Source organism: Rhipicephalus sanguineus, chromosome 1 (genome assembly GCF_013339695.2).
Source record: "Rhipicephalus sanguineus isolate Rsan-2018 chromosome 1, BIME_Rsan_1.4, whole genome shotgun sequence".
Taxonomy (NCBI): domain Eukaryota; kingdom Metazoa; phylum Arthropoda; class Arachnida; order Ixodida; family Ixodidae; genus Rhipicephalus; species Rhipicephalus sanguineus.
The window spans coordinates 312,638,474-312,664,470 of record NC_051176.1 but is presented as its reverse complement, the minus strand read 5'-3'; the positions used below and the strand labels follow the sequence as shown (position 1 = coordinate 312,664,470).

General features: G+C 48.8%; 1 protein-coding gene across 1 annotated transcript; it reads left to right on the top strand.

Moving 5' to 3' along the window:
• Positions 1–204: 204 nt before the first annotated feature.
• Positions 205–20,749, top strand: LOC119383524 (nuclear hormone receptor HR96). The gene is made up of 3 exons (XM_049413121.1): positions 205–288; positions 8,961–9,088; positions 18,566–20,749. The coding sequence occupies exons 1-3, from the start codon at positions 205–207 to the stop codon at positions 19,764–19,766; spliced, it is 1,413 nt and encodes a 470-aa protein (XP_049269078.1). The 3' UTR covers positions 19,767–20,749.
• Positions 20,750–25,997: the final 5,248 nt, after the last annotated feature.

Sequence of the window (25,997 nt, the reverse complement as noted above, 5' to 3'; positions counted from 1 at the left end):
GTAAAAGAAAACATAACATTCCGCGAAGCAAGACAGAGGATTTCATCATTATTCCCACTGAGAACATCTTTCGCTGAAGTGGTGCAACGAGGGGCAACACCACAACGGCCCCTGGCGGTAGCCCGGACCACGCCTAGCGTGCCCAGGCTAAAGCCACTTGCCCCTACGGCGGGAGCAGCCAGTGTTGCCCTGCCTACTATGAATATGTCCGCACCAGTGGCTTCTACGAGCTCTGGCAGCAGCCAGGGCAATGACGAGGCCAAGGGGGTCCCACCGACCTCCGGCTTGGTGGGGGCAAAGACTTCGTCGACCGCGGCAAAGTTTACACTACGCAAACACCGCTCGGTAGAGCGATTGTCTGGCGCCTCTCAAGAGGCGATGGACACTACTGGTCCACCGGCGCAGGCTGCGCCGAAGGAGCGCTGAGCATCCCTCGACCGCTCCAAAAAAGACAGAATTCTAATCACAGGGCCTGGAAAGGGCTGTGTGACTTAAGGTAGTATTTCCTTGAGTGCACACAGCACTAATTTACGCATAAATGGATACACAAATTATACAATGGAACGCCAGAGGTCTCCTCAGAAACCTCGACGATATCCAAGAGCTGCTACATGAACACTCACCAAAAGTGCTGTGTGTACAAGAGACACACTTAAAATCCAAAAACACAAATTTTCTACGCCAATATGTCATATTCCGAAAGCACCGGGACGATGCTGTGGCGTCACCTGGTGGCGTAGCCGTTATAATCAACCAAGGAATTGCATGTACCCACTTACCACTCCAAATGTCCCTTGAGGCAGTGGCTGTTCCAGGCGTTCTCTTCAATAAACTGATCACAATCTGCTCACTTTACATACCGCCGAACTACCAGCTCCAAAAACATGAATTCGAATCCTTAATAGATCAACTACCAGAACCATTTCTGTTCCTTGGAGACTTAAATGCACACAGCAATCTATGGGGTGACTCTCGCTGCGACGTGCGAGGTCGTCTGATTGAACAGTTCCTTTTCTCTTCTGGCGCATGTCTCTTGAATCAAAAACAACCAACATATTATAGCCTTGCAAACAACATTCTCCTCCATAGACCTCAGCATAACATCTCCGTCACTTCTGCCCCTAGTTACATGGAAAGTTATCAATAATTCTTACGGAAGTGACCACTTTCCAATACTTCTGAACACACGAATAACAAATGAATGTCCCCCTCAGGTTCCAAAATGACAGATTGAGAAAGCCGATTGGGAACAGTTTCGGAAAGTTACACCCTTAGGTTGGATGGACATGTCTTCCTTAAGCATAGATGCAGTTGTAGAATACTTTACTGCCTTTCTGATTGAAGCTGCATCTAAGTGTATACCACAAACAAGTGGACTGCCCGGCAAACGACGTGTGCCGTGGTGGAACACTGAGTGTCGAAATGCGCGCAAAAAACAAAACAAAGCATGGAGGCTGCTTCGCGACTCGCCGACAGCCGAGAATCTGGACAGTTTTAAGAACATTAAGTCCCAAGGCAGGAGAACGCGCTGACAAGCAAGAAGGGAAAGTTGGCAGAAGTTTTTATCGGGCATCAATTCATATACACAGGAGGCTAAAGTCTGGAACATGGTTACTAGGGTAGCAGGTAGACAAGCACATTCAATTCCTCTAGTTAACACACAAGGCGACAGCTTGGAAGATCAGGCAAACTTCCTTGACGCACACTTCGAACAGGTGTCGAGCTCGTCGCACTATACTGAAGCTTTCCAACGATACAAAACAAGAATCGAAAAACAGAAACTAGAGCACAAATCTACAAAACACGAAACATACAATGAACCTTTCTGCATAGCTGAGCTACAAGCATCACTCAATCGCTGCAATAATTCCGCCCCAGGCTCCGACCGTGTTGTATATGAAATGTTGAAACACCTGCCATCTGAAACCCAAAAAACCCACCTTTCCCTGTATAGTGCTGTTTGGCTTTCCGGCGAGATCCCCTCGGCTTGGAAAGAAGCCATTATTATTCCGATTTTAAAACAGGTCAAGGACCCATCGTCAGTTGCAAATTACAGGCCTATAGCCCTAACAAGCTGTCTATGCAAGGTCTTCGAAAAGATGATAAACAGGCGACTCCTACACTTCCTTGAAACAAACTGTCTACTTGACCCATGCCAATGCGGGTTTCGAGAAGGGAGATCCACGACTGACCACCTGCTACGTATCGAGGCAGAAACCCGCGATGCTTTCGTCCATAAACAATTCTTTCTATCTGTGTTCCTTGATATGGAAAAGGCCTATGATACCACATGGCGCTTTGGTATACTTCGAGACATTTCACATTTAGGTATACGGGGTAGGATGTTCACCATAATCGATAGTTACTTGTCCAATCGGACATTCCGTGTTCGAGTGGGCAATGTTTTGTCCTGAACATTTGTGCAAGGGACAGGAGTTCCGCAGGGTGGTGTATTGAGCTGTACACTTTTTATTATTAAAATGAACTCGTTGCGACTGTACATCCCGCGTAACATGTTCTATTCTACGTATGTGGATGATGTGCAGGTTGGCTATAAGTCTTGTAATCTTGCAATGTGTGAGCGGCAGGTTCAGCTTGGTTTGAACAAGGTTTCTAAGTGGGGAGAGGAAAACGGGTTCCGACTAAATCCACAAAAAAGCACGTGCGTCTTATTCTCCAGAAATAGAGGCATTCATCCCGATCCAGACATTAACCTGTATGGTCAACGTGTGTCTGTAAAGACAGAGCATAAATTCCTAGGGCTAATTTTAGACACGAAACTGACCTTCATATCACACATCAAGTATATAAAAACAAGTGCATAAAAACAATGAATGTTCCGAAAGTGCTGTCACGCACTGCATGGGGCAGTGACAGGAAGTGCCTGATGAATCTATACAGAAGCCTCATTCGCACGCGCCTAGGTTACGGGGCCGTTGTTTATCAGTCTGCGACACCAAGCGCCTTGAAGATGCTTGACCCTGTTCACCATCTAGGCATTCGCCTTTCAACGGGTGCGTTTCGAACGAGCCCCGTAGAAAGCCTCTACGTTGAATGCAACGAGTGGTCGCTCCACATGCAGAGATCTTGCATGTCCTTTTTATATTACCTGAAAGTGAACGCAGACAAAGAACAACCCGCATACTCTACCGTCAATGATTTGTCGAGTTCTGCCCTGTTTAACAACCGTCCTGCGGTGAGACAGCCCTATTCACTTCGTGTGAGGGCCCTCGCTGAGGAAACGGGAGTGCAACTTCAGGAACATCGTTTGATGGCCCCCGCTGCATACCTGCCGCCGTGGCAGTGGGAGCTCATAGACTGTGACGTTTCCTTTGTAGAAGTAACGAAACACGCACCTATTGCACATATACGTACTCACTTTCTCGAACTGCAGCACAAATACACCTGTCCTGCATTCTTTACGGATGCTCCAAAGTCTCACACCGGTGTGTCCTATGCAGCCGCTGGTCCATCCTTTTCCGACTCCGATATTCTGCACCCTAATTCAAGTATCTTCACCCCAGAAGCTTACGCGATGCTTGTGGCCGTTAAACACATTAAGGAATTAAAATTAACACGTGCAGTCATATAAACGGATTCCCTGAGCGTTGTAAAAGCTTTAAAAACTTTGAACTGTAGCGAAGCGTTCGAACTTGGTAATGGGTCGTCCTCTCGAACACCTTCTAGTGGGTCGCCCTCTTCGGCTCTTTTCGAAGAGAACGCAGCTCGCGCTGAGAGTCGGCCCCGCCTTGACTGTCGCTGTCGAGTATCGTCGCCGCTAATAAACCTCTTTATAATTTGGTGGAGGTGCTGAGCCTTCACAACAACTTCGACCCTCAAACAGTCCGTGGGCGTCTCCTGTCGTTCTTGTTGCGAAGAAGGACGGCTCTGTGCGGTTCTGTGTGGACTACCGACGACTGAATAAGATAACCCGTAAGGACGTTTATCCCCTACCTCGAATAGACGACGCCATTGACAGCCTGCAAGGAGCAGAATTCTTTTCATCGCTCGATTTGCGCTCAGGGTACTGGCAAGTCCCCATGGCTGATGACGCTCGACCGAAGACAGCCTAATTGTCACGCCGGATGGCTTGTACGAATTCAATGTCATGCCGTTTGGGTTGTGTAATGCTCCCGCGACCTTTGAGCGCATGATGGATACCGTTCTGCGCAACTTGAAATGGCACACGTGCCTGTGTTACCTCGACAACGTGGTAGTTTTCGCCCCGGACTTCTCCACGCATCTTCAACGCCTACGGCATGTGCTGACGTGTTTGAGCGACTCCGGGCTACAACTGAATCTAAAGAAGTGCCGATTTGCAGCACGGCAGCTGACAATACTGGGCTACGTCGTGCCCAAGGACGGAATTCTCCCCGATCCAGCCAAGCTTCGGGCCGTGTCAGAGTTCCCCAAACCTACGTCGGTCAAAGAACTGCGCAGTTTCGTAGGACTATGCTCCTACTTTCGGCCCTTCATCCGCAACTTCACGACTATTATATCGCCGCTGACGAAGCTCCTTGGCAGCAACGGGCCCCTCAATTCGTGGTCGTCAGAGTGTGATGACGCTTTCGCAAAGCTCCGTAGTTCGTTGACGTCTCCTCCGATAGTACGCCACTACGACCCTACGGCCCCTACAGAGGTACACACGGACGCCAGCGGTGTTGGCCTCGGCGCTGTCCTTGCGCAGCGCAAACCTGGGTTCCCGGAATACGTCGTGGCATATGCAAGTCGTACGCTTACTAAAGCTGAGACCAACTATACCGTTACGGAGAAAGAATGCCTGGCAATCATCTGGGCCCTAACGAAGTTCCGACCTTATTTGTATGGTCGTCCATTTGATGTCGTCACCGGCCATCATGCACTGTGCTGGTTGTCCTTCAAGGATCCCTCAGGCCGTCTCGCCCGGTGGGCACTTCGCCTGGAAGACTACGACATCCGCGTGCTGTACCGCAACGGACGCCAGCATGCTGACGCCGACGCCCTGTCCCGCTCTCCCTTGCCTTACGACAATAACCACAACTCAGTGTCTCACTTTGCCGTTTCTTCCCTGGACATTCACGCCATCGCTACCGAACAGCGCAAAGATCAATGGATTGCCTCACTGATAGACTTGCTCACTGATCCATCGGCCACACCATCCTCTCGCGCATTGCGAAGTCAAGCCCACAATTTCGCCGTTCGCGACGACCCCCTCCACCGACGCAATTACGACGGCGACGGTCGCCAGTGGCTACTAGTAATACCCCGCAGTCTGCGTTCTCACATATGCGAGTCGTTCCACTCTGATCCGCAGTGTGCACACTCTGGGGTATCGAAAACCTACCACCGCATACGCCAACGGTACTTTTGGCGAGGAATGTACCGCTACGTGCAGAAGTTTGTTCGCTCCTGCATCGATTGTCACAGCCGCAAAACTTCAACGCACCTGTCGCCGGCAGGTCTGCAACCTCTACCTTGCCCTGACCGGCCGTTTGGGCGCGTTGGCATCGACTTGTACGGACCACTTCCTCTGACGTCCGCTGGTAACCGCTGGGCCATCGTCGCTGTAGACTACCTCACGCGATACGCTGAAACTGCTGCCCTTCCTGCGGCTACAGCGCGCGATGTGGCCTCCTTCGTGCTCCACCGATTCCTGCTGCGTCACGGTCCACCCCAGGAGCTGCTCAGTGATCGAGGCCGTGTCTTCTTGTCGGAAGTCGTCAAGCCATTCACAAAGAGTGCAACGTTGTTCACCGCAAAACTACTGCTTACCATCCGCAGACGAATGGCCTCACCGAACGCTTTAACCGCACGCTCGGCGACATGCTCTCGATGTACGTCGCCGCCGACCACACAAATTAGGATGCCATTCTTCCCTTCGTCACGTACGCCTAGAATACCGCCCCTCAGAGCACTGCTGGTTTCTCACCCTTTTTCTTATTGTACGGCAGGCACCCGTCGCACACAATCGACACAATCCTTCCCTACAAGCCGGATCGCTCTGAATATGCGCCTATTTCTGCCACAGCCAGACTTGCTGAGGAGTGTCGTCAGCTCTCCAAGACCTTCACTACGCATGACCAAGAGCGGCAGAAGAGCATTCGCGGTGACACCACCACTTCTACGCCCACGTTCCTCCCTGGAGCGCTCGTTTGGCTCTCTGTCCCTACCACTGCAACTGGCCTCTCTTCCAAACTACTGCCCAAATACGAAGGCCCCTACCGTGTCGTCGAACGCACATCTCCGGTCAACTACCTGATCGAACCCATAGAACAATCTGCGGACATGCGCCGTCGAGGGCGCGACATTGTCAACGTGGAGCGCCTGAAGCCCTACCACGACCCCCTCGTAGTGACAGGTTGCTAGGTCGCCAGGCGGCTCCCTTTTCGTACCCGGGGTAATTGTAGCGAAGTGTTCGAACTTGGTAATGGGTCGTCCTCTCGAACACCTTCTAGTGGGTCGCCCTCTTCGGCTCTTTTCGAAGAGAACGCAGCTCGCGCTGAGAGTCGGCCCCGCCTTGACTGTCGCTGTCGAGTATCGTCGCCGCTAATAAACCTCTTTATAGAACAAACATAAAAATCCGGTCCTTGTGTCCCTTTACTCCCTATTATGTACGCTCTACACACTAAAACAACATGTTGTAGTGTGCTGGGTGCCAGGGCTCCGCGAAATTGGGGGAAATGTGTTGGCGGACCAGCTAGCTGCGTCTGCCCAAGAAAACGGTGCCGCCAATACCTCCATAGCTGTCCCTTTACTCGACCTAAAACCATTCCTTAAAAGAAAGCTCAGTGACCACTGGCAGCGGTCGTGGGACAGGCAAACACAAAATAAACTTCATCTCATCAAGCCACATATCGCGTATTGGCCGCCAGTAACAAAGTCACGCCGCACAGAAGTAACACTTACCAGGATAAGAGTAGGACTCACACACAGTACACACTCACACCTTCTATCCGGTGGTGATCCACCCTTGTGTGAGAGATGTGGTGAAACACTAACCGTAATTCACATTTTAATACAGTGTAAGGAACTAGAAACGCTTAGAAAACAACGCTTCCTACTACCCTACCGGCAACAATTACCACTACACCCATCAATGTTCGTCGGTAGGGAACCCGTTTTTAAACATCGCTCACTGTTCGAGTTTTTTAAAGAAGTCGGTAGCTTTCACGTCATATACCCAGGGAATCCGTAGCACGACCTCTAAAAAGAGGTTGTTGCTACGGTAGCTTTATTAGAGAAAGCACCTGCCTCCCTGCCTTTGGTCTCAAAGGCCTTGAGGAAGCATTCGTGCTCCCACCATATCACCATTGTTTTACCATCACGACCACTTGCCATTCATTCTCCATGTCCATGCTTCACGTCAATCTCGTGATTTTATTACATATATGTTTTACGTGCCTTTAGCGCGAGGAATTTTAGGCCCCTATACAGCCAGGTAACATGACCATTGTTTAGTTTCGCTATCATGTCTTGGCGCTCTTTGGCCATTAAATGGCCGTTGCGCTAATAAGCATCATATATCATCATCATAACCAAACTCTACAATGACATATGGCACACTGGAAACATCCCCAGCTCTTGGAAGGAGGCCAATGTCGTCTTTGTCCCTGAACCGGGGAAGAAATTAGAGCTGGAAAATTTAAGGCCAATATCGCTGAGTTCATGTTTGGGAAAAGCACTCGAACACGTTGTCTTAACCAGACTTAATGAACACACAGAAGAAAATCAACTCTTTCCCCCAACCCTATTCGGCTCCAGGGAAGGTATGTCCATTTAAGACATAATGTGGATGATAAAAAAAAGGTATCATGGACCCAGGCATTCCCAGTGCCACCTGGACAATATTAGGATTAGATGTTCAAAAAGCTTTTGATAAGGTAACCCACAAGTCAGTCCTATCTAATCTCGCTGAGATGAATGTGGGAGTACGAACATACAACTATATCTCGGCCTTTCTAAAATACAGAACTGCCATCCTGCAATTTGGTGGAGTCTAAAATTCCGGTAATACAACTCGAATCACGAGGTACACCACAGGGTGCAGTGCTGTCACGTTTCTTGTTCAACTAAGGAAACTACCGGGAAAGTTGCAAAAGGTTCCGCATGTTCGCCATGCAGTATATGCAGACGACGTGAAGATTTGGACGAGGACAGGCGATGTCAAGAAAGCTCTGCAAGAAGCAGCCGACACGGTGCAAACCTTCTCAGCACTGAACGGACTTCTCAAGCCAAGTCAGAGCTCTTCATAGCGACTAATTTCCCACCGGCTATCAGAGACACATTTAACATCATGATAAATAATGAAACAGTACCAAAAGCAACCACCATAAGGATACTCGGACTATTCTTAGAAGAAAAATGGCTTGTCCGAGAGACCCTCGAAAGGCTGGAAACCACTTCACGACAAGTCGTTGGGCTCCTTCGAAGAATAAGGGGACGGAAGCATGGGCTACATGAAAAAGAAGCATGCAAACTAGTGCAGGCCTTCTTCATTTGTGGGATCGCGTACACATGCCCCTTCTTGTACCCCAGGAGCGATGCAATAAACAAAATCGACATAATGATTAGGTCAGTCTACTGAGCGGCCTTAGCATTACCCACATGGGCCAGTAACGACAAGCTGTTGGAACTCGGTGTACCTAACACCCCAAACGAAATAATTGAAGCGCAACGAGCATCCACAACGGTGGAGACTATCCTGCACTCGACAAGGACATGACGTCGTGAAGCTACTCAACTTAAGACCGCTAACTGGACCTACACGGAGGCATAAAATGCCACAGGAAATCAGAGCCAAGAGAAAAATCCTACCGCTGCCAAAAAACATCGGTAATCTAAATAAAGGGCGCCGACAAGCTCGGGCGGAGGCACTCATAAAAGCCCTGGAAAATAAACCAGCAGCGTATGTGGACGCCAGCCCCGCAGGCGGGAAAAATTATGTCATTGCAGCATTTGATGGCTACGGACGCACATTGCAGACCGAAGCCATTCCAGCCGACTCCACTACGGAGGCAGAAGAAACAGCGATCGCTATTGGAACCACCACTGACGGCACGAAATTCATCCTCTCGGATTCCATGTCGGCCATTAAGGCATATGCTGCCGGGTACACAAACAGCACGGCTCTGCAAAAATGAGCACGACCTGAACAATAAATCAGGCTCATTTGGGTTCCGGACCACTGCGGGAACCCGGAAAATGAGGCCGCTCACCAGACAGCCCGAGGAAGCATAAGCCGGGCAGTGGTGCGGCCCCAGGAACCAAACCTAATGGCTCTCAGCTACAGAGACAGGCTCAGCCGGCGTAGAGAACAGAGACAGCTTTATTCACCGCCGGATGAACCCGGGCCCAAGTAACGACACTAAGAAGGGCTCAGACTCGTTGTATACTTAGCCTGAGAAGGCTGGCCGCAATAATGAAACATGAGAACCTGCATCAGTGTATTAACTGTGGCCAGGCACAGGCAGGACAAGGCCACATATTATGGGGGTGCACCAACAACCCGGCCCCCGAGGAGTTCCTCACCAGAAGCCTGGGAGAGGTCCTTAAGGAGTACAAACTGGCACATACAGACGAGGCTGGCGGACTGGTGTGCTAGTGTTGCGGCCCCCTGGGTCCAGCCTGGCTCCCCCATTCCCACTCCCCATGTATTAAATGCGAAGCATTTCTTAGCGAACCTCAGGCACTTTGGGCGTTTCTATCTATCTATCTATCTATCTATCTATCTATCTATCTATCTATCTATCTATCTATCTATCTATCTATCTATCGGGCGCTCTCCTGGTCGTCTCCATAACTTCTAATGTACCATAATTGGCATAGCAGGGGATCAGTATATGACGAACACGATTCACTGGTCATGGCATGAATAACGCAAAATACCTGTCTCGTACGTCATGAAACCCTTTCTCTCAGTCACGTGTGGCACATACCCGCATACCAGAGTTTATGTTATGCGGGTATGTGCCACAGGTGATACAAAGTCTCAACCAACACAGTAAACGCGAACACACACAATGACACGTAATGAAAGTGATAATATTAACAATTGTTGGGGTTTTATGTCCCAAAACCACGATATGATTATGAGAGACGCCGTTGCGAAGGGCTCCGGAATTTTGACCATCTGGTATTCTTTAACATGCACCGAGATCGCACAGTACACGGGCATCTAGCATTTTGCATTTATCGAAATGCGACCGCCGCGGCCGGGATCGAACCCGCGACCTTCGGGTCAGCAGCCGAGCGCCGTAACCGCTACACCACCGTGGTGGACACAAGGAAAGTGAGGAAGCTGAAGACAGAACACCCCTGGAAGACGCTCAACTACCATGCACTCATTCACTTTGTCCGCAACGTGGACCACGTCGATTAAGCAAAAACCGGGGTCAATGCTTCCTACAATAAATCTTCCGAGCGAACAAGGCCTCTCTTCATTACCGGTGACTTCAACATTGATTTATCAAGACCCAACAACGCCTTGTCCCTATAATGCGTGAAAGACGGCTTGAATGTAGACAGCGCATCAAAACACCTCGCTGCCACGTGCAGGACAGGAGGCATCATATATCATTTCATCGTAAGAGGCATCCAGGATTTCCACCAGCTGTGCTATACCTCACACTTCACTACACTTAGACACCTCGTAGCCGCGATCATGAACGGATCCGATTAACAAGCCCGGCCTAGCTGCTGGTGTTCACTGATCACGGTGATGATGACCTTGTTCAAGAACACACGGGTTCGTGAAACGCGCGTGCATTCTCCGTCATAACAGACAAGTATAATCATAACAACTGTAACGCAACTGTCATAACTGCATCTGTGACTGTAACGTACGTGCATTGCGCCTGCCCGTGCCACTCGGCTGTGTGTATATCCACGGGTGTTTTCCTGAATGAAGCTTAGTTGCGAGTAACGCCTGTCCTGTGCATTTGTGTTTCTTCTTTGTGCTGTTCGGATTCGCGCTATCCAGTATTGAAGAATATAAGCACTAGATATCAGCTTACCGCGTCTGGTGTTGGTAACACCCATATTGCTGCTGGCATCGTTACGCAGCTCTTAACAACCGGTTATATAATACGTATGCGACTCTTCAACATATGAGTGTGCGTATACCACTTCCACATTTCTCTAGCGTCATTTCGTAAACTTTCGCTCAACATGAAAAATTATGCCACAGTCACCATCCCACGCATGCTTCGCATAACATCGATTCCCACGGTACGTGGGATCTGCGGAATTTTTTATCAACAATGTTTATTCCTCATCCTTACTAACACGTAGTGGGTGCATCGCTAGTTGCCCATAACAAAAGGCACACACGTTTGTGGGCGCATTCTCTTACGCACACGTAGAGGGTTCGTCGATAATTCGAAAAACAAACAAACATGGGGGACCCATAAGCTTCGCCTTTAAGAGCTGAACGCGATGGCGATACCCGCACGCACGCACGCGCGCGCGCGCGTCATACCTATAGTGAAGGTAATGTTTCCGACCTCTTCAAAAACACTTTTATGACAACAGTGTTTTGTGTCCAAAGTACGAGCGAGTATTGTGTGCTTGTGCACTCTTGGGGCAAACCCTAGACAGTGCCCTGCGCCTCCGTTCTCTCTGCGCTCGTACGCCTTGAGTTCACTCGCTGCAAAAACACTGCACTGACACTTTCAGTCACTTCAGTCAAAGTCATTGCGAATGCACAGAATTCATCACAAGCGTGTCAACAGTCCGGTGGCGTGAGGAACGTATACGCATGTGACTTTCGAAGTATCGATGAACGTGTCTATAAGGGAATGCGCGCACAGATGTGTTTGCCCTTCGTTATGGGTAACTAGCGATGCACCCACTACATGTTTGTAAGGGAAGAGAGATAATAAAACGTTTATTTGATGTTCTGTGAGAAGATCGGAAAGTGGGATCCTTAGTCCGGGATCCCATTGGCGTGGGCCGCTGTCCTCGAACGTTTCGCGAGGGCCTCGTGGGTCTTCGGATCCGACAGAGTGGCCTCCTGCCACCCTTCTATGTTTAGTTGTGTCCTGGGTTGCATGCTGGGAACACCTCTCGAAAACGGCGGCAAAACCACGGCGCACCGTCGCAACGCCTCCAATAGATCGTGGGACCACACCGCGCGCACTCTCTCGGAGGCGGCGGCAACAAGGGGTTGTGCTGCCAAAGCACAGCGGAAACGCCCATGCACCCTAAAAAACTGTGCAGATAAAAATGAAGTGCATGGCACCCTCTAATTATCTTCAGGGTTTTGTGCACGGTTTTGTAAGGCGCATGGGCGTTTATCATTATGGAGCTGTTGCTAGTCCCAACGTGTGTGGTCGTCAAAACTTTTCTTCTGTACGTGCCTTTCTTGGCTTGGTTCGTCGATCTTCCAAATTCCTTTCGTGAACAACAATGTCGCCTTCTGACTGCGTGGAGGCCCCTTTAGAGTTTATTTTTCAGCAGTAGTATTCGTTTATGGGGTGGTGTCTATATATTTTCTGTATACTCCGAGAAGACGACTGTGATCGAGCTAGCTACTTTGCTCCGTCGTATGTTTACGTGCGTGAACCCCTTCGGAACCTGTCTATTCCAACCAGGTCTTCGATGTTGATAGAATGCACTGATTGAACAATAGCGATCGCGACAGTGTTTTTTGTGCGATGCTCGTTGGCCGCGAACGGCGTGCGAGCGTACTTTGACCTACGGGATGGTATTGTTCTACGACGCGTGGACGTGAAAAAATGGAGATCAATTCAGAAATGTATACATCCTGTCGCTGTTTTTGTAATCGTCGCCTTTCTCTTTCTTTCACCTCCGCAATTATGACATGAAGTATGTATGATTATTACCTCAAATAAAAGCAGTGCTACATCAGATTTTTGGAAGTCCATCTAGGACTGCACGAGAGGCCCAGGCATCATCAGCCGAAACGAGTCAAAGACGCGTGGTACAGAAGTTTATTTTAGATCTAAAGCGCACTCGTGGTCCCGATATGCCGGCCGCGGTGGCTGCATTTTCTATGGAGGCGAAAATGTTTGAGGCCCGTGTGCTTAGATTTAGGTGCACGTTAAAGAACCCCAGATGGTCGAAATTTCCAGAGCCCTCCACTACGGCGTCTCTCATAATCATATCGTGGTTTTGGGACGTTAAACCCCAGATATTATTATTCGTGGTGCCGATACCGCCGCATGTCTCAAGTTATGACCGAATGCAAACTGATCAACGCCTGTGCGACGTAGTACGCGATAGCCGCGAGCAGGTATAATTTCGAGCTCTTTTAGGAAGACGATCAGTTTCGCGAGATTTCGCGTCGTGTTGTACAGGGACTGTTAAGGTACGTACTCACTAGCGGCAAAAACGCGTGCGACACGCCGCGCGCAGCAAGTGATGCTGTCGCGAGCGGCAGGAGTCACAAAAAACGGCAGCAACGCGCGGCAAACGCGCGAGTGCGTGCTAGACCCATTTTTCGCGGCACGCCGCAACATGAGAACCAATCAGAAGCGAGCCGCGCAGTTGCGACGCCACCTATCTGCACGCAAAGAATTATAATGCGTGGCCTCCGAGACTAAACTGACACACACGCCGTAAACTCTCGAAAGCCGTGCCAAGGCAATAGGCCGTTGACAATGCAGCTTGTCCGCACTTCGCTGCAGGGTTCGGTGAACCCGTGCAATTGCACGAGCGATGTTCAGGAGGAGTGATTAAGGGAAGAGCAGGCGCGGAGCAGCTCCGGCAAAAGACACGCGCGTGCGACAAGGAAATCGGCTGAAGGTACGTTCTCACTTGCGGCAAAGAGACGCGCGACACGTCGCGCTCGGTGAGCGATGGTGTCGCGAGCGGCAGGAATCTCGAAAAGCGGCAGCAACGAGCGGCAAACGCGCAAATGAGTGCGAAACCCATTTTTCGCGGCATGCGGCAAAATGAGAACCAATCGGAAGTGAGCCGTGTATTCGAGTCGCTACCTGTCTGCAAGCAAATGATTATAATGAATGGCAGATGATTATAATACACGTCTCAAAACCACGATATGATTATGAGAGACGCCATAGTGGAGGGCTCCGGAAATTTTGCCCATCTGGTCTTCTTTAAAGTGCACCCTAATCTAAGCACACGACCCTCAAGTATTTTCGCCTCCATCGAAAATGAGACTGGAGAGCGACACGTACGCCGCAAAATCTCGGAGGTCATGCCTAGCGAATAGGCCGTTGACGAGGCACTTCGTCCACACTTCGCTGCAGGGTTCGGTCGACCCGCGCAAGTGCACGAGCGACGTTCAGAGGAATTATAACGGAAGATCAGACACGGATAGCAAATAATGAAGCAAAGAATGAATATTTAATCAAAAACAGGGCATGAGTGAATACGTAGTCAATAAAAGTAATAATGAGTGATAAGCAAGTACCGGAAGAAAAAAATACCAGCAACATTAAATACAAACAACGCGCCTTGTTAGGAATGGAAATATATTATATGGAACAAACAAATACGTAAGGGTTATTTAAATATTATTCCATTCTTCATTAACACCACGTGAGATTGGAAGAAGACACTTCACTGACACAAGCCACTTTCAAATATATCGATTACATAGTAGTAATCTACAATTTACACTTCTCGAGTGACATCATACAATAAAAAGTATGCACTAAGTGGTTGAAGTACGCACTAGGGACAGGATGTTGCTGTCGCGTTCAATTCTGAAACGCGAAGCTTGGGGGTCCCAAATTTTTATTTACTTTTTTTTCCCTATTACCACTGGTAATTCCTATTATTGATGCTGGAAACGCGTCATATTTCGGACGTACTTGAATATGTGATTGAGAAACGAAGCGAGCGTTGTTTAAACTAATGGCTCTTACTTAAAGGGACACTAAAGACAAATATTAAGTCGACGTTGATTGTTGAAATAACGGTCCAGAAACCTCGTTGTACTGCTTTTGTGCCAAGGAAGTGCTTATTTTAAATAAAATCACGTTTTAGTGGTCCGCATTGCGTTAGCGCACTTCAAATCACCCACCTGAAAGCGGTGTTTCTCACGTCACTGCTGCCGTGCCCAACGTTGCCCGCCTTTACTGCGCAGCGGCGTGCACTGGCGGCGTGCGCCATTCGGGCATCCGGCAACATCACATGCATGCGGCATTTTGTCGAACTTTCTGTCAGAGTGATTTTCACGAGCGCCCAAAACACACGCGGCAGTACGCGATACCGAAACTACCACTGAGACGCGACCGCGTGAGCGAAGCAGGGTGCCGGGCGAAGCGCAGTTCGGCGAAAACGGAACCTTTGAACCACTCGCAGGCACGGAAGCAGAGCTTGAGCCTGGCCGTCATTAGGCAGTTTTAGAATAGCGTACGCTAAGTTAGCGTTAGCGTTTGCAGCCCGCTATTTCCGTCACTTAACCGCAAGCGGTTAGCGTACGACGCATGCGCAGTTGCGCGAAAAGCCAACGCAAAGCTTTGCGTACTCTATTCTAAAACTGCCTATTGTCCCTGTACCGCCAAATCGGGCGCTCCCAAAACCTTCTCGGCCGCCTTCGGGCACGTCGGCGTCGCAGAAGCAAAGAACAAACGAGCACTATAATATTAACAGTCACCAGTAGCTCCTCGTCAGGATTCAACATCGCTGAATGTGGCCGGAAAAGAAGCACAGCCGACGAAAGCCTTCGACGTACACCCTCCGGCAAAATACACGTGTGTGCGAAAACGACATTGGCTGAACGAAGGCCGCGCGCGGGTGCGTGTTGTCACGAAAAGTATCGAACGCATCCAGACAACTCGAGACTACAGGCATCGCTGCCGCGTCACGTAAAACGCGAATGGGAACACGAACGCACGCGCCTGCCGCGAACGCGTTTGCCGCAGGCGGCGTGTCGCACGCGTTTTTGCCGCTAGTGAGTACGTACCCTTACTGCGCGGAGGTGAGCCTGTTAAACCGCTAGCTGCGGTTCTCGAGGCGCGCCGGCTGGCTGTCTTTTTTTTTCTTTTTTTTTGTTCACGGACGGGGCGAGTAGCGCGTGCTCTTGCGAACATACGTGATCTTATCCCAAATGCATGTGCTCGAGAATATCACTTCAGCTCGTCGGCAAACCTAGCCGCATATTTCCGAGCGGGCAATGCAGAAAAAATCTACGCTCACGAGGCGCAATGTTTCGTTTGCTGCCACGGCGGTAGCGTTTGTTCACGTTTACGCTGGCTGTCCCAGCGTTCGGTTTTGCAATCTTCGGGCATCTTCTGGTTCTCTCGGTGTTCCCACACACGTTACCACAACGTTGTTTCCTGTCCCGACCGGAACTAGCTCGCTGCACCTCTGGCTAGTTCGGCTGCCAGCGAACTGCCAGAAGTCCGAAAATCGAAGATTCCCCGTGCCGCAAGGAAAGCCAAAGTGCGGACGCCCTCCGGCTGATATCTTTATCTGCATCTGCCTCAAGTTTTCGCTGACGCACAACGCTGCTTTTTCGCTCACAACCAAAGACGCCACTGACACCGACACGGCCACCGAAACGGAATTTCCGCGTTAAAATGTCATGCGCGTGGACGTACCCTCACGCCACCGGGCTGTTGGCTCGCTTGTGATGGATTCTGTGCATTTGCAATGACTGACTGCAGTGATTAAAAGTGTCAGCGCAGTGTGTGTGTGTGTGTGCAGCTCAACGCGTATACGAAGCAGAGAGAGCAGAGGCGCAGGGTTTGCCCCAATGGTGTACCAGCGCACAATACTCGCTAGTACTTTGCACACAAAAAACACTGTTGTCATCAAAGTGCTGTTGAAGTGGGCGGAAACCTTTACCTTTACTATAGGCAGGTACGTAGGCAAGGGGGGCACTGCCCTCCCCCCCCCCCCCCCCCCGGCCGGAAAAACAAATCCTGGCTGCGTGCCTGACTATAGGTATGGCGTGTGTGTGCGTGTGGAATCGCTATCGTGTTCAACTCTTAAAGGTCCCCTAAACCACCCAGAGGTTGAAATTTAGTTGTGGTGTGACAGTTGTGCACGAGTGTACAACGAACACGTAGCCGTGAGAATTTTTCGAAACGGTACCGTAATAGCGGAGTTACACGCGTTTTATGATCGAAACGCTGCGATTGCTCGTTTCACTCTTTCCTTCGCTACCCTCCGCTCGTGGGCTGGTGTCCTCTCCCAAAGCCGCTGTCCTCGCCAAGTGCCCCTCGCAATCTCACGTGACATACTGTCATCGCTGACGCGCTCTTGGAAATCGCGGGCACTTCCGGTTGCCGCGACTTCGTGAACTCCGTGCTTCTCGGCTAACCGCTGTTGTTGCCGTGCTGGCCTGTGCTCCTGCGAATCGGGCCGGTATGGACCCTGTGTTACGCGCACGCCTTCGCAGGATCGCCAACATGATGGACCCCTGCGGTGACACGTGTCGCGTCTTTTCGTTTTTCCAGTCGGCGCTTTTGCAGCCAAGCATCTCACACTGATGCGTGAAAGCCATCCCAAAACAATGTCGGATTCAGTCCGCGCAGCTCATCAGGCCGCTAGGCGTGACTGCGCTGGTACGCTAGCGATTTGGTAGTTGCGTTACGGGCCGCAGTTGCCGATTTGCAAGCGCGCACACGCGGGCAACACGACGAAGAGCCAGGAGCGCGGGCAGCGGATTGCAGACTAACCGGAAGTCGTAGGCTCTTGTTCGACCAATCGCCGCATGGCCTGCATACCGCATCACTGATTCAACATGTTCACGTCACACACGTCAGTAGGGAGGCCGGGAATGCCCGGAGAGGAGAAGGGATTGTTTCTTGGAAGTTGTGGCGCGCCCGCTGCTTGTAGCGCTGTGGCCACGTGTCGCATCGTTGATCGTGACGCCATTCTGCACGACACGATGCGCGTGTTTACTTGAAATGTTTGAAAAAATATCGGAGATGATTTAGGGGCGAAGCTTAAGGGTGCCCCAAGTTTTTTTTTTATTAAAATCAAGACTAGATTTTTAGCGGCACCCCTGCACTTCCATGTATTTGGAGTGTAATTTCCTAAAATACAATTTTATTGATCCGGTATTCCGCTTACTTACCTTTGTCAAAAAAAAAAAAAGCTGGACAGGTTATATCACAACATCCAACTGCATGACGCCCTTATTTTTGCATCACTGAGTGAAATAATTCGTGCTCCGGAGAGCATTTTCTCCGTGAGGTATTTGTGCAGTCGAAATAATCGAGATATTTGTGTAGCTCGCTTAATAAGAGTTCATACTAATTATTGTGGTGTGTGAATGTAAATGCAACTTGGTTCTCCACTTTAGCCCCGAATGAAATTAGCTGCTCCAGGGTGCTCCCTCATGCAAAATTACTTGCTCGAAAGTGCTCCAAAATGGAAATTTTGCCAGCTCTGAAGTGCTGCAAAACAAAAATTTTGATGCTGAAGAAATTGCTCCATATCAGAAGTCCTTGGTAGCATCACTGAACAAACGTTGCGCGGTCATGCGGTGTAAGAGTTTAGATTAAACTTAGCAACTTCGCACAGCCGTGCCTTTGTTGTGGCTGGGATGGGGAATATATTGGTATGTGTAGTTTTACATTTCTGATTAAAAGCTCAGAAAGAATCATCTTTAATGTAGCAAGATTTGAATTGTTTCATGTTACAGAATATGTTTACAAAGCATTGCCTACGTGCTTTGTATTTGTTTCTTATGCTGGTGCCTTTTTATTCTCATTCAGGAATTTCGCTGCCTGTTCAAGGATGACTGTGAGGTGAACACGCGAACGCGACGCTTCTGCCAGCGGTGTCGCCTGCAGAAGTGCTTTTCCATTGGCATGAGGAAAGAGTGTATCCTGAGTGAAGCTGAGAAGCGTGAGAAGCGTGCCAAGATTGAGGAGAACCGCCTTAAGCGTGCATCGCATCCACGCCAAAGGACACAGCTGTCCGAGGATGATGATGAGAGCCCAACGAAGGTGACGCGCTACGCGTCAGAGCATGCAAGCAATGCAGGGCCGTCAGGTGGCCAGCCCCTCAAGGCAGACCAGCCCGACTCGTGTTGCTCAGACTTGGAATCGAGTAGTTCTGACTCATCACAGCTGCCGTGGCGCCGGCGTGACCAGTGCGGCTCAACACAGGTGGTGCATGAGCGAGCCATACGTAGCCAGTTCTACAGAGTGCCAGGCTCAGATGTACTGACAGAAGCTGAAACACACCGCATCCAGGAGCTGGCCACGGCCAACCAGGTGCTCAAAGTACCGCTAGCCTGTGATCCTGAACCAAGCCTGGTCGATGTCATCAACATGACAGACCATGCCATCCGGCGCCTCATAAAGATGTCCAAGCGCATTGCGGCCTTTAAGAGCCTCTGTCAGGAAGACCAGGTGGCACTGCTCAAGGGCGGCAGCACAGAGCTCATGCTATTGCGTTCGGTCATGTCGTACGACGCTGAGCGCGACTGCTGGAAGGGACCTGATCCACGGCTTATGTCTATTCGTGTGGATATCCTAAAAGAGGCTAGGGGCAATGTCTATGAGGAGCACAAACGCTTTATAAATGCATTCCGACCCGAGTGGAGGTTAGATGAAAACATAATGCTGCTGCTCAGCGCCATCACACTGTTCACGCCTGAGCGGCCCAATCTGGTGCACCGAGATGTGGTGATGTTTGAACAGGACACATACCTTTACCTACTGCGGCGGTACCTGGACACGCGCTACTCAGGCTGTGAGAGCCGCTCAGTCTTCCTGCAACTCATCCGCAACCTCGAAGACATGCGCACGCTGAATGAGAACCAAGTCAGCATATTGGTGGACCTAAACCCTCATGAAGTGGAGCCTTTGCTTATAGAAATTTTCGACCTCAAGTAGGATTTGTGCAAAACTGTGTAAGGGGGGGGGGGGGGAGGAGCGAAGCTTTCTCATTGTGAAATGAAATATACTATGCAAGAAATAGGCTATAATAATGTGTCAGAAGAGATGCAAACAATGATGATTGTGTCATGGCTGCACAGGGCATTGATTGACAGCTTTACATAATCAAAAGTGAGAGTGGAGATTTATCGTGAATTGACTTAATAGCTAGGTATCAGGTGCGCTGCTCAACTGAGACCTCAGGTAAGACTTCAGCGGAACGTTTATCGAAATACGTGGGGAGCGAGAAATTATGCCACTGGTTTTGAAGAAGCAAATCTGTATGCAGTATATCTTTTATTGAGGCCAACGTTTTTAGAAAAAATATTGTTGAGTACGGGAAACCTTAAAACTTGACTGTTGAGTTTGAAACTCCTGACAGAGCAATGAAAAATTACATTTTCAGTTCTGTAAGGTGAATCTAACAATACACTAATGATACATCTAAAGCTCTCCAATGTGCTCACCAAATGATATACTGCTCTGGAATGAAACTTTGCCAGTCCGAACATGGCGCAGAAACCTGGAGAATAAGAAAAACTCGTAAAGAAGCTAACACAGCGTGGAATGGAAGGAAACGTGATAGGGGTAGCCGTGGGAGACAGAAAGACAGCGGACCGATTCAGAGAACCAACAAGGGTAGCCGATATCCTAGTAGATATTAAAAGGGAATAAAATGGACCTGGGCAGGCCATGTTATGAGGACAGACAACAGATGGTCAGTTAGAACATCAGATAGATATCACGAGATAGGACACCAAGGGTTCGATGAATTGACGAAATGAAGAAAAAAGGGACAGGGTAGACCACTGGGAGAGGCCCTGCAGTGGACGGATGATGATGACGGATGAGTCCACAGAACTTTTCAGAACCTTTGTTCAAATTCATGTATCAAGTTTTTCTTTCAGGCAACCAAAAAAGCGCTTTTGTTTGCGTCTTTATGCGTGTGTGTGTGAATGTGTTTTGTGTGCGTTGCTTCATCGATATCATGGCTCATCAACTAGCCCATCAGTATAAACAAAAAAATAAGTACCAGACGACATGTTCATTTTAGCGCCAAAATGACGATGTCGTCAAGTATTCGCCCAGCAACGAGTTCGTAGAAATACGTTCCCTGGCGAAAAGGCATCCTGCGCCCCTGTCCTGAAAACCTACCGAAATTACACGGAGCTCAGCTTTAGCTTACCTGGAAAAGAGATTGAGGCGCATGATAAAAAAAAAAAGATTTCTTTAGGCGCAATAAGCAGGTGGGTACAAATTAGAGTTGCCAGTTCCGCTTATAATAAGCGGATTTGGGCTCCTTTTTCGCTGAGTCGCTTGTAGTAGTTTCGTTCAGCCGCTTGTCGTGTTCTTTGGGCTTACTTCATTTTTCCAGTGATCATCACGTCCACCAATACGCGTTTGTCGTTCACTAATAGTGTCGATGACTGAGTAGTCGAGTGTCAAACATGCTTTGGGGCAAACAACAAGTAGCGTTAATTATGCACTGGCAAACGTGCATCCAACCGAATGGAGACCACCCTAGAGACAACGTTAAAAATAAATATGTGCTTTCGTTCATAGTTAAGCATATTTTCGCTGTACAAAATAATTAAAGTGATTTTTTCAATGTCCCTTCGTATTTTAGCCACATTGTATATTATAATTAAAATATTTTCAAGAATGGAGAAATTCATTAAATTTCCGCTTCTTTTGGGCTTGTTCGCGAAAGTCGCGCCGCTATTTTAGGGCTTCTTTTGTGGAGATTATTTGCTTGTTAGCTCGATAGCATCTGGCAACTGAGGTACAAATATAATCCTGTACAAAAGTGTGTAGAAACAAAGATTATTGCATTTAAATGCCATGAAAATATTCAAGTGAACCAGAGCTTGGGACAACAAATATGATGCAGGCAAGAAGCAGCAAAAGATTAGATTTTTTAGGCTTCTAAATGAGAGTAAGAAAGAACATACAGCAAAACACTTCTTAGGCAATGTGACGCTAGGGTACAGTTGAAAGAAGGGAATTTTGAGGGCTCGTTTCTTTGTTTGATACAACCTTAATTTAAACCAACAGATAATGAAGTCTGGAAGGTATAGAGGACGTTAATTGTACTGTTTTAAGTATCTTCTAGTAATGATGATATAGGTGTGAAGAAAGTAAAGCGGACGAATAGACAACTTGCCGCCGGCAGGTGCCGAACCAGCAACCGTTATCCGAAGGTTGCAGGTTCGGTCCCTGCAGGCGTCAAGTTGTCTTTTCATCCACTTTACTGTCTTCATATCTATATGATAATTACTACAATACAGCTAAAACAGTACAATTGACATCCTCTATACCTTCGTTGGCTTCATTATCTGTTGGTTTGAATGAAAGTTGCATCGAACAAAGGAACAAGCTCTGAAAATTCATTTTTTTCATTCATTCAAAGCGAGGGTCTCGTTCCGGCAGACTTGATGCCTTAAGGTAGTATAGAGAGCTTATTGGTCAGCTGTCCTCTCGTTAAAAAAGATCACGTGCTACGTGACGCCAGCTGGCAAAGAAAGAGTGTTCCACACTGGCCGTAATGGCTACGAACGGCGCTGACTAATACTCCCAGCTTTGCATGCACATAAATAGCCGATACAGTGGACGACAGGACGACCGGTATTGGTAGTGCTCCATTGGTAGAGCATCAGGCGCGTTATCCGAAGGTTGCAGGTGCCGGCGGCAAGTTGTCTGTTCATCCACTTCCTTCACATCTACATGATATTTACTAGAGTACACTTAAAACAGCACAATTAACTTCCTCTATACCTTCCTTGACTTCGTTATGTTGCTTTTCTTCCAGGGCGCGGTGTTTTATATATAGTATACTCTGGGACACTTCTAGGCTTCTTGCGGGCCGCGTTGAGCAAGTAGCAATGGTGCGCGTCTGTTGGTCCGGGGACAGCAGCAAATATCTATCGGGGGAAGACGCAACTTGAAGACAAAGTTTTGTTACGTCGCTATAGCAACCGACGGGGTCGGCAGCAATTCCGGCGTTCGCGGCACATCGCGTTTTTTGGTCGCGAAAAACGCGTTTTCAGCTTTTGTTGCTAGCGTGCCATAGCCGCGACTAGGAAATTCAGATGTCCCGCGAAGCGCCGGTTGCTACGACAATGCCTTTTTGTCGAGAAGGGGCGTCGTGCTGCCGATAGGTTTGCGTTGCCGTTATCTGGTCGATCGCGTCTCGCGAGTGTCCTCACATAAAAAGTATATATCTTGCACCATGCTCTATCTAGGGTTCCTAAATATGAATTTCTTTCTTTTATAGATACAACCAGATATAAACCAGTCTCCCCAATTAACGTACTTACAAGTGGATGTTGATTTAAAGGGGTCATGAAGCACCCCTTGGGCTGATTGAAAAAACACATCCTGCGGAAAGCTGACACGGCTATGAACTGCTCTGCCAAATATTACAGTCGTGCGCGCCGCGTAATGGCCACAAGCGGAGCGCGAAGTTGCCGTTTCCCCAGGCACCCTCTTTTCAAACAGAGGCCGGTTCTCACTCTCGTCGGTGGGCGGGGCGTCTGTCCGCTGTACGTCGCAGAGACATAGCACGCTTATTGGCCGATAGCCGACGTAAATCGAGAGCGGCGTTCGGATCAGATGCGCTTCTTGCCGCGGGGTGCCGTCACTTGCCGGCGCCCTCCTCAGTACACGGTAGCCGCACTCGCGCAAGCGAATCACAGCGGGAGAGCGATCGCGTTTCATGACGCGCGCTGGCGTAACTTCTTTCCCCCATGCCATCCCTCCCTGTCTAGCTTCCAGTGCGCTCGTCGGCACGAGAAAAGAGAGAAGGCGCTGGGAGCGTGCGCCAAACCCCCGTAACTCCGCTGATTCTTGACGGATTCGAGAAATTTTTGCGGCAATCGATTCGGGAGGCAGTACACTCCGATACTGAGGCCATTAGATCATTACTTGGAAAAGTGGTTCATGACCCCTTTAAGAAACGTGGAATTTAATAAGGTAGTTTTTCAGGGAAGTAATTGATGCATGCATGTTTTTTGGTTCTCTGAAATGTATGGCATAGGTTGTGGCGCTGGTCTTTTGGAAGATGATTCTCAAAAAAAAAGAAAAAAAAAGCTGAAGGGTCACATTTTATTTCCTGGTGAAGTAGGAAGAAAACAAAACCGGAAGAGGTAAGTGTGGTATAGACTCTAGAGATGTCAGTAGACTAATTCGCAGAGTGCCTCACGCGCTCCGCTTAACGGGCACCTTTTTCCGAAAGCGTAGAAATAAAGCTTTAACGGACAAACAAACAGCGAAATAGATTGTATTCTGTGCGGCTACCCAGGCATAGTACAGGACGTTAATGTCACAAGCAAGGTAAAGTGCAGTGACCATAGGTTAGTGAGGGCGAAGTTAGCGCTTAATATGAGGAGATCTCGAGCAAGATTAACTACCAAAGGACAACCCAACTTACACGTAGTTAGAATAAAATCATAAAATTTTAAGATTACGATCGAGAACAAAGAAATTGGGGGACCCTTAAGCTTCGTCTTTAAGAGTTGAACGCGATAGCGAAATCCGGCCCCTAGTGCGCACTTCAACCACCAAGTGCATACTTATTAATGTGTATTGTTACACACACACGCACACAGACACGCGCGCGCGCGCGTGCGAATGGTACAGGTTTTTGATCTACAGCAAGAATCGCATGGCCTCCAAGATATACGCCGCGCGCTTGCCATCTCGGAGGCCATGAAGAGTCTCACAATGCCTCACAGATAGCAGCACATTATCTAGAGTTTGCTGTTTGCTTGATCAACGCCTGCGCAAGCCGGCGTTGGCTTGATATGTTTTCCGCTAGATGGACATGGTTGTCCATTTTTGTTTGAAAGTTCGTGTGTGTGTTTAGCGGCGATGGCTGCACTATCCCGGCCTTTTTTCGACGTAGTTTGATGGCCTCCCAAATGCGCCTACAAATCGCCGAATGGGCTCGTTTTCGTCGTGACACCTGCCGAAAAAAATGCGTTAGGAGACTCCTTCCACTACATGGCATTTATGTAGTGTTTTTTTTTTCCGAAGCAGCTGTAAGTAACATCGTGGCTTTGTGGTAGGACACCTGCTTGCCACGCGAACGGCCCGGGTTCGATCCTCAATGGGACCGAAGATTTTATTCTTTATTTTATTTGCTTCTTTCTCGATATTTCGGTCACGGACAATTTTTCGCGGAATTTCTGCGACACGAGCTCTCTAACGCTATCACGTTAATACGCAGCTCTAGAAGAAGAGGACAATACAGACATTGAGGGAATGCACGAAACAGCGACTAGACTGATCTTTGAAGCAGCAATCTAAGTTCGAGGTAGATTCAAGGTAAATGTAACTGGTAGCGAAGGTTCCATAGAACCCCATACGTTCGGAAAATGACGGCTCATCAGCTGATCTTGGGGCTTAACGCCATCTGTGTGAGGACGGAACGCTTCCGGTGGAACAAAAAATAAAGCGGATGTGACGCAATATCCGGTAAAAAAAGTGACGTCATTTTGTTGGAACTAGCGCGAAATTTGACCTCAAAATAGTTTTCTTAGGCCCCTGATCGGGCTAAGGACACGCGCTACGGCGAGGTCGCAAGTCCTTGGCGAGTGCGCTCAAGCCAACGCTAGCTCAACTAATATCGAATCATGGCTGAACAGCGGTGTTTAAAGGGACTGTTTGTATCGCAACAGAAAGCGTACTGTCTCAAGTGCCTAACCTTGCTGCGGTTTCTCTAAAAAGTGAGTAGAAATATTTAAAACAATTTTTGGATCTGCGTTAGTGTTCTTCCATTAGTATGAAGATGCCCACAACCTGGTTGGACGCGATGACAATTATAGTGCGGTGAAAGTAAAAAACTGGAACCACATGCAGTTTTTGCAGGCTTCATAAGGTTTTGTTTAATAATAAAACAAATACCGTAGTGGTCACTTAAAGCATGCAAACAGTCAAATAAAGTATTATTACCACAGTCGCTCCAGCTTTGTTTAGTCAGCCTGAAAAACCACCGCAGTGGAGCGGAAAACTTGGTATGTTCTAGCAACACTGGTACGCCGGCGTTGTGAAACAAACTGTAGTGGTTCCACTCATGCCAAACGTGCAACTAAAACGAACATGAAACCAAGGAGGTTTAAAAAAAACAAATTCTGGAGTGGAAGCGCTCGAAACACCTTGCCAGCGAAAGTGAAGCCAGCTTTTGCCCAC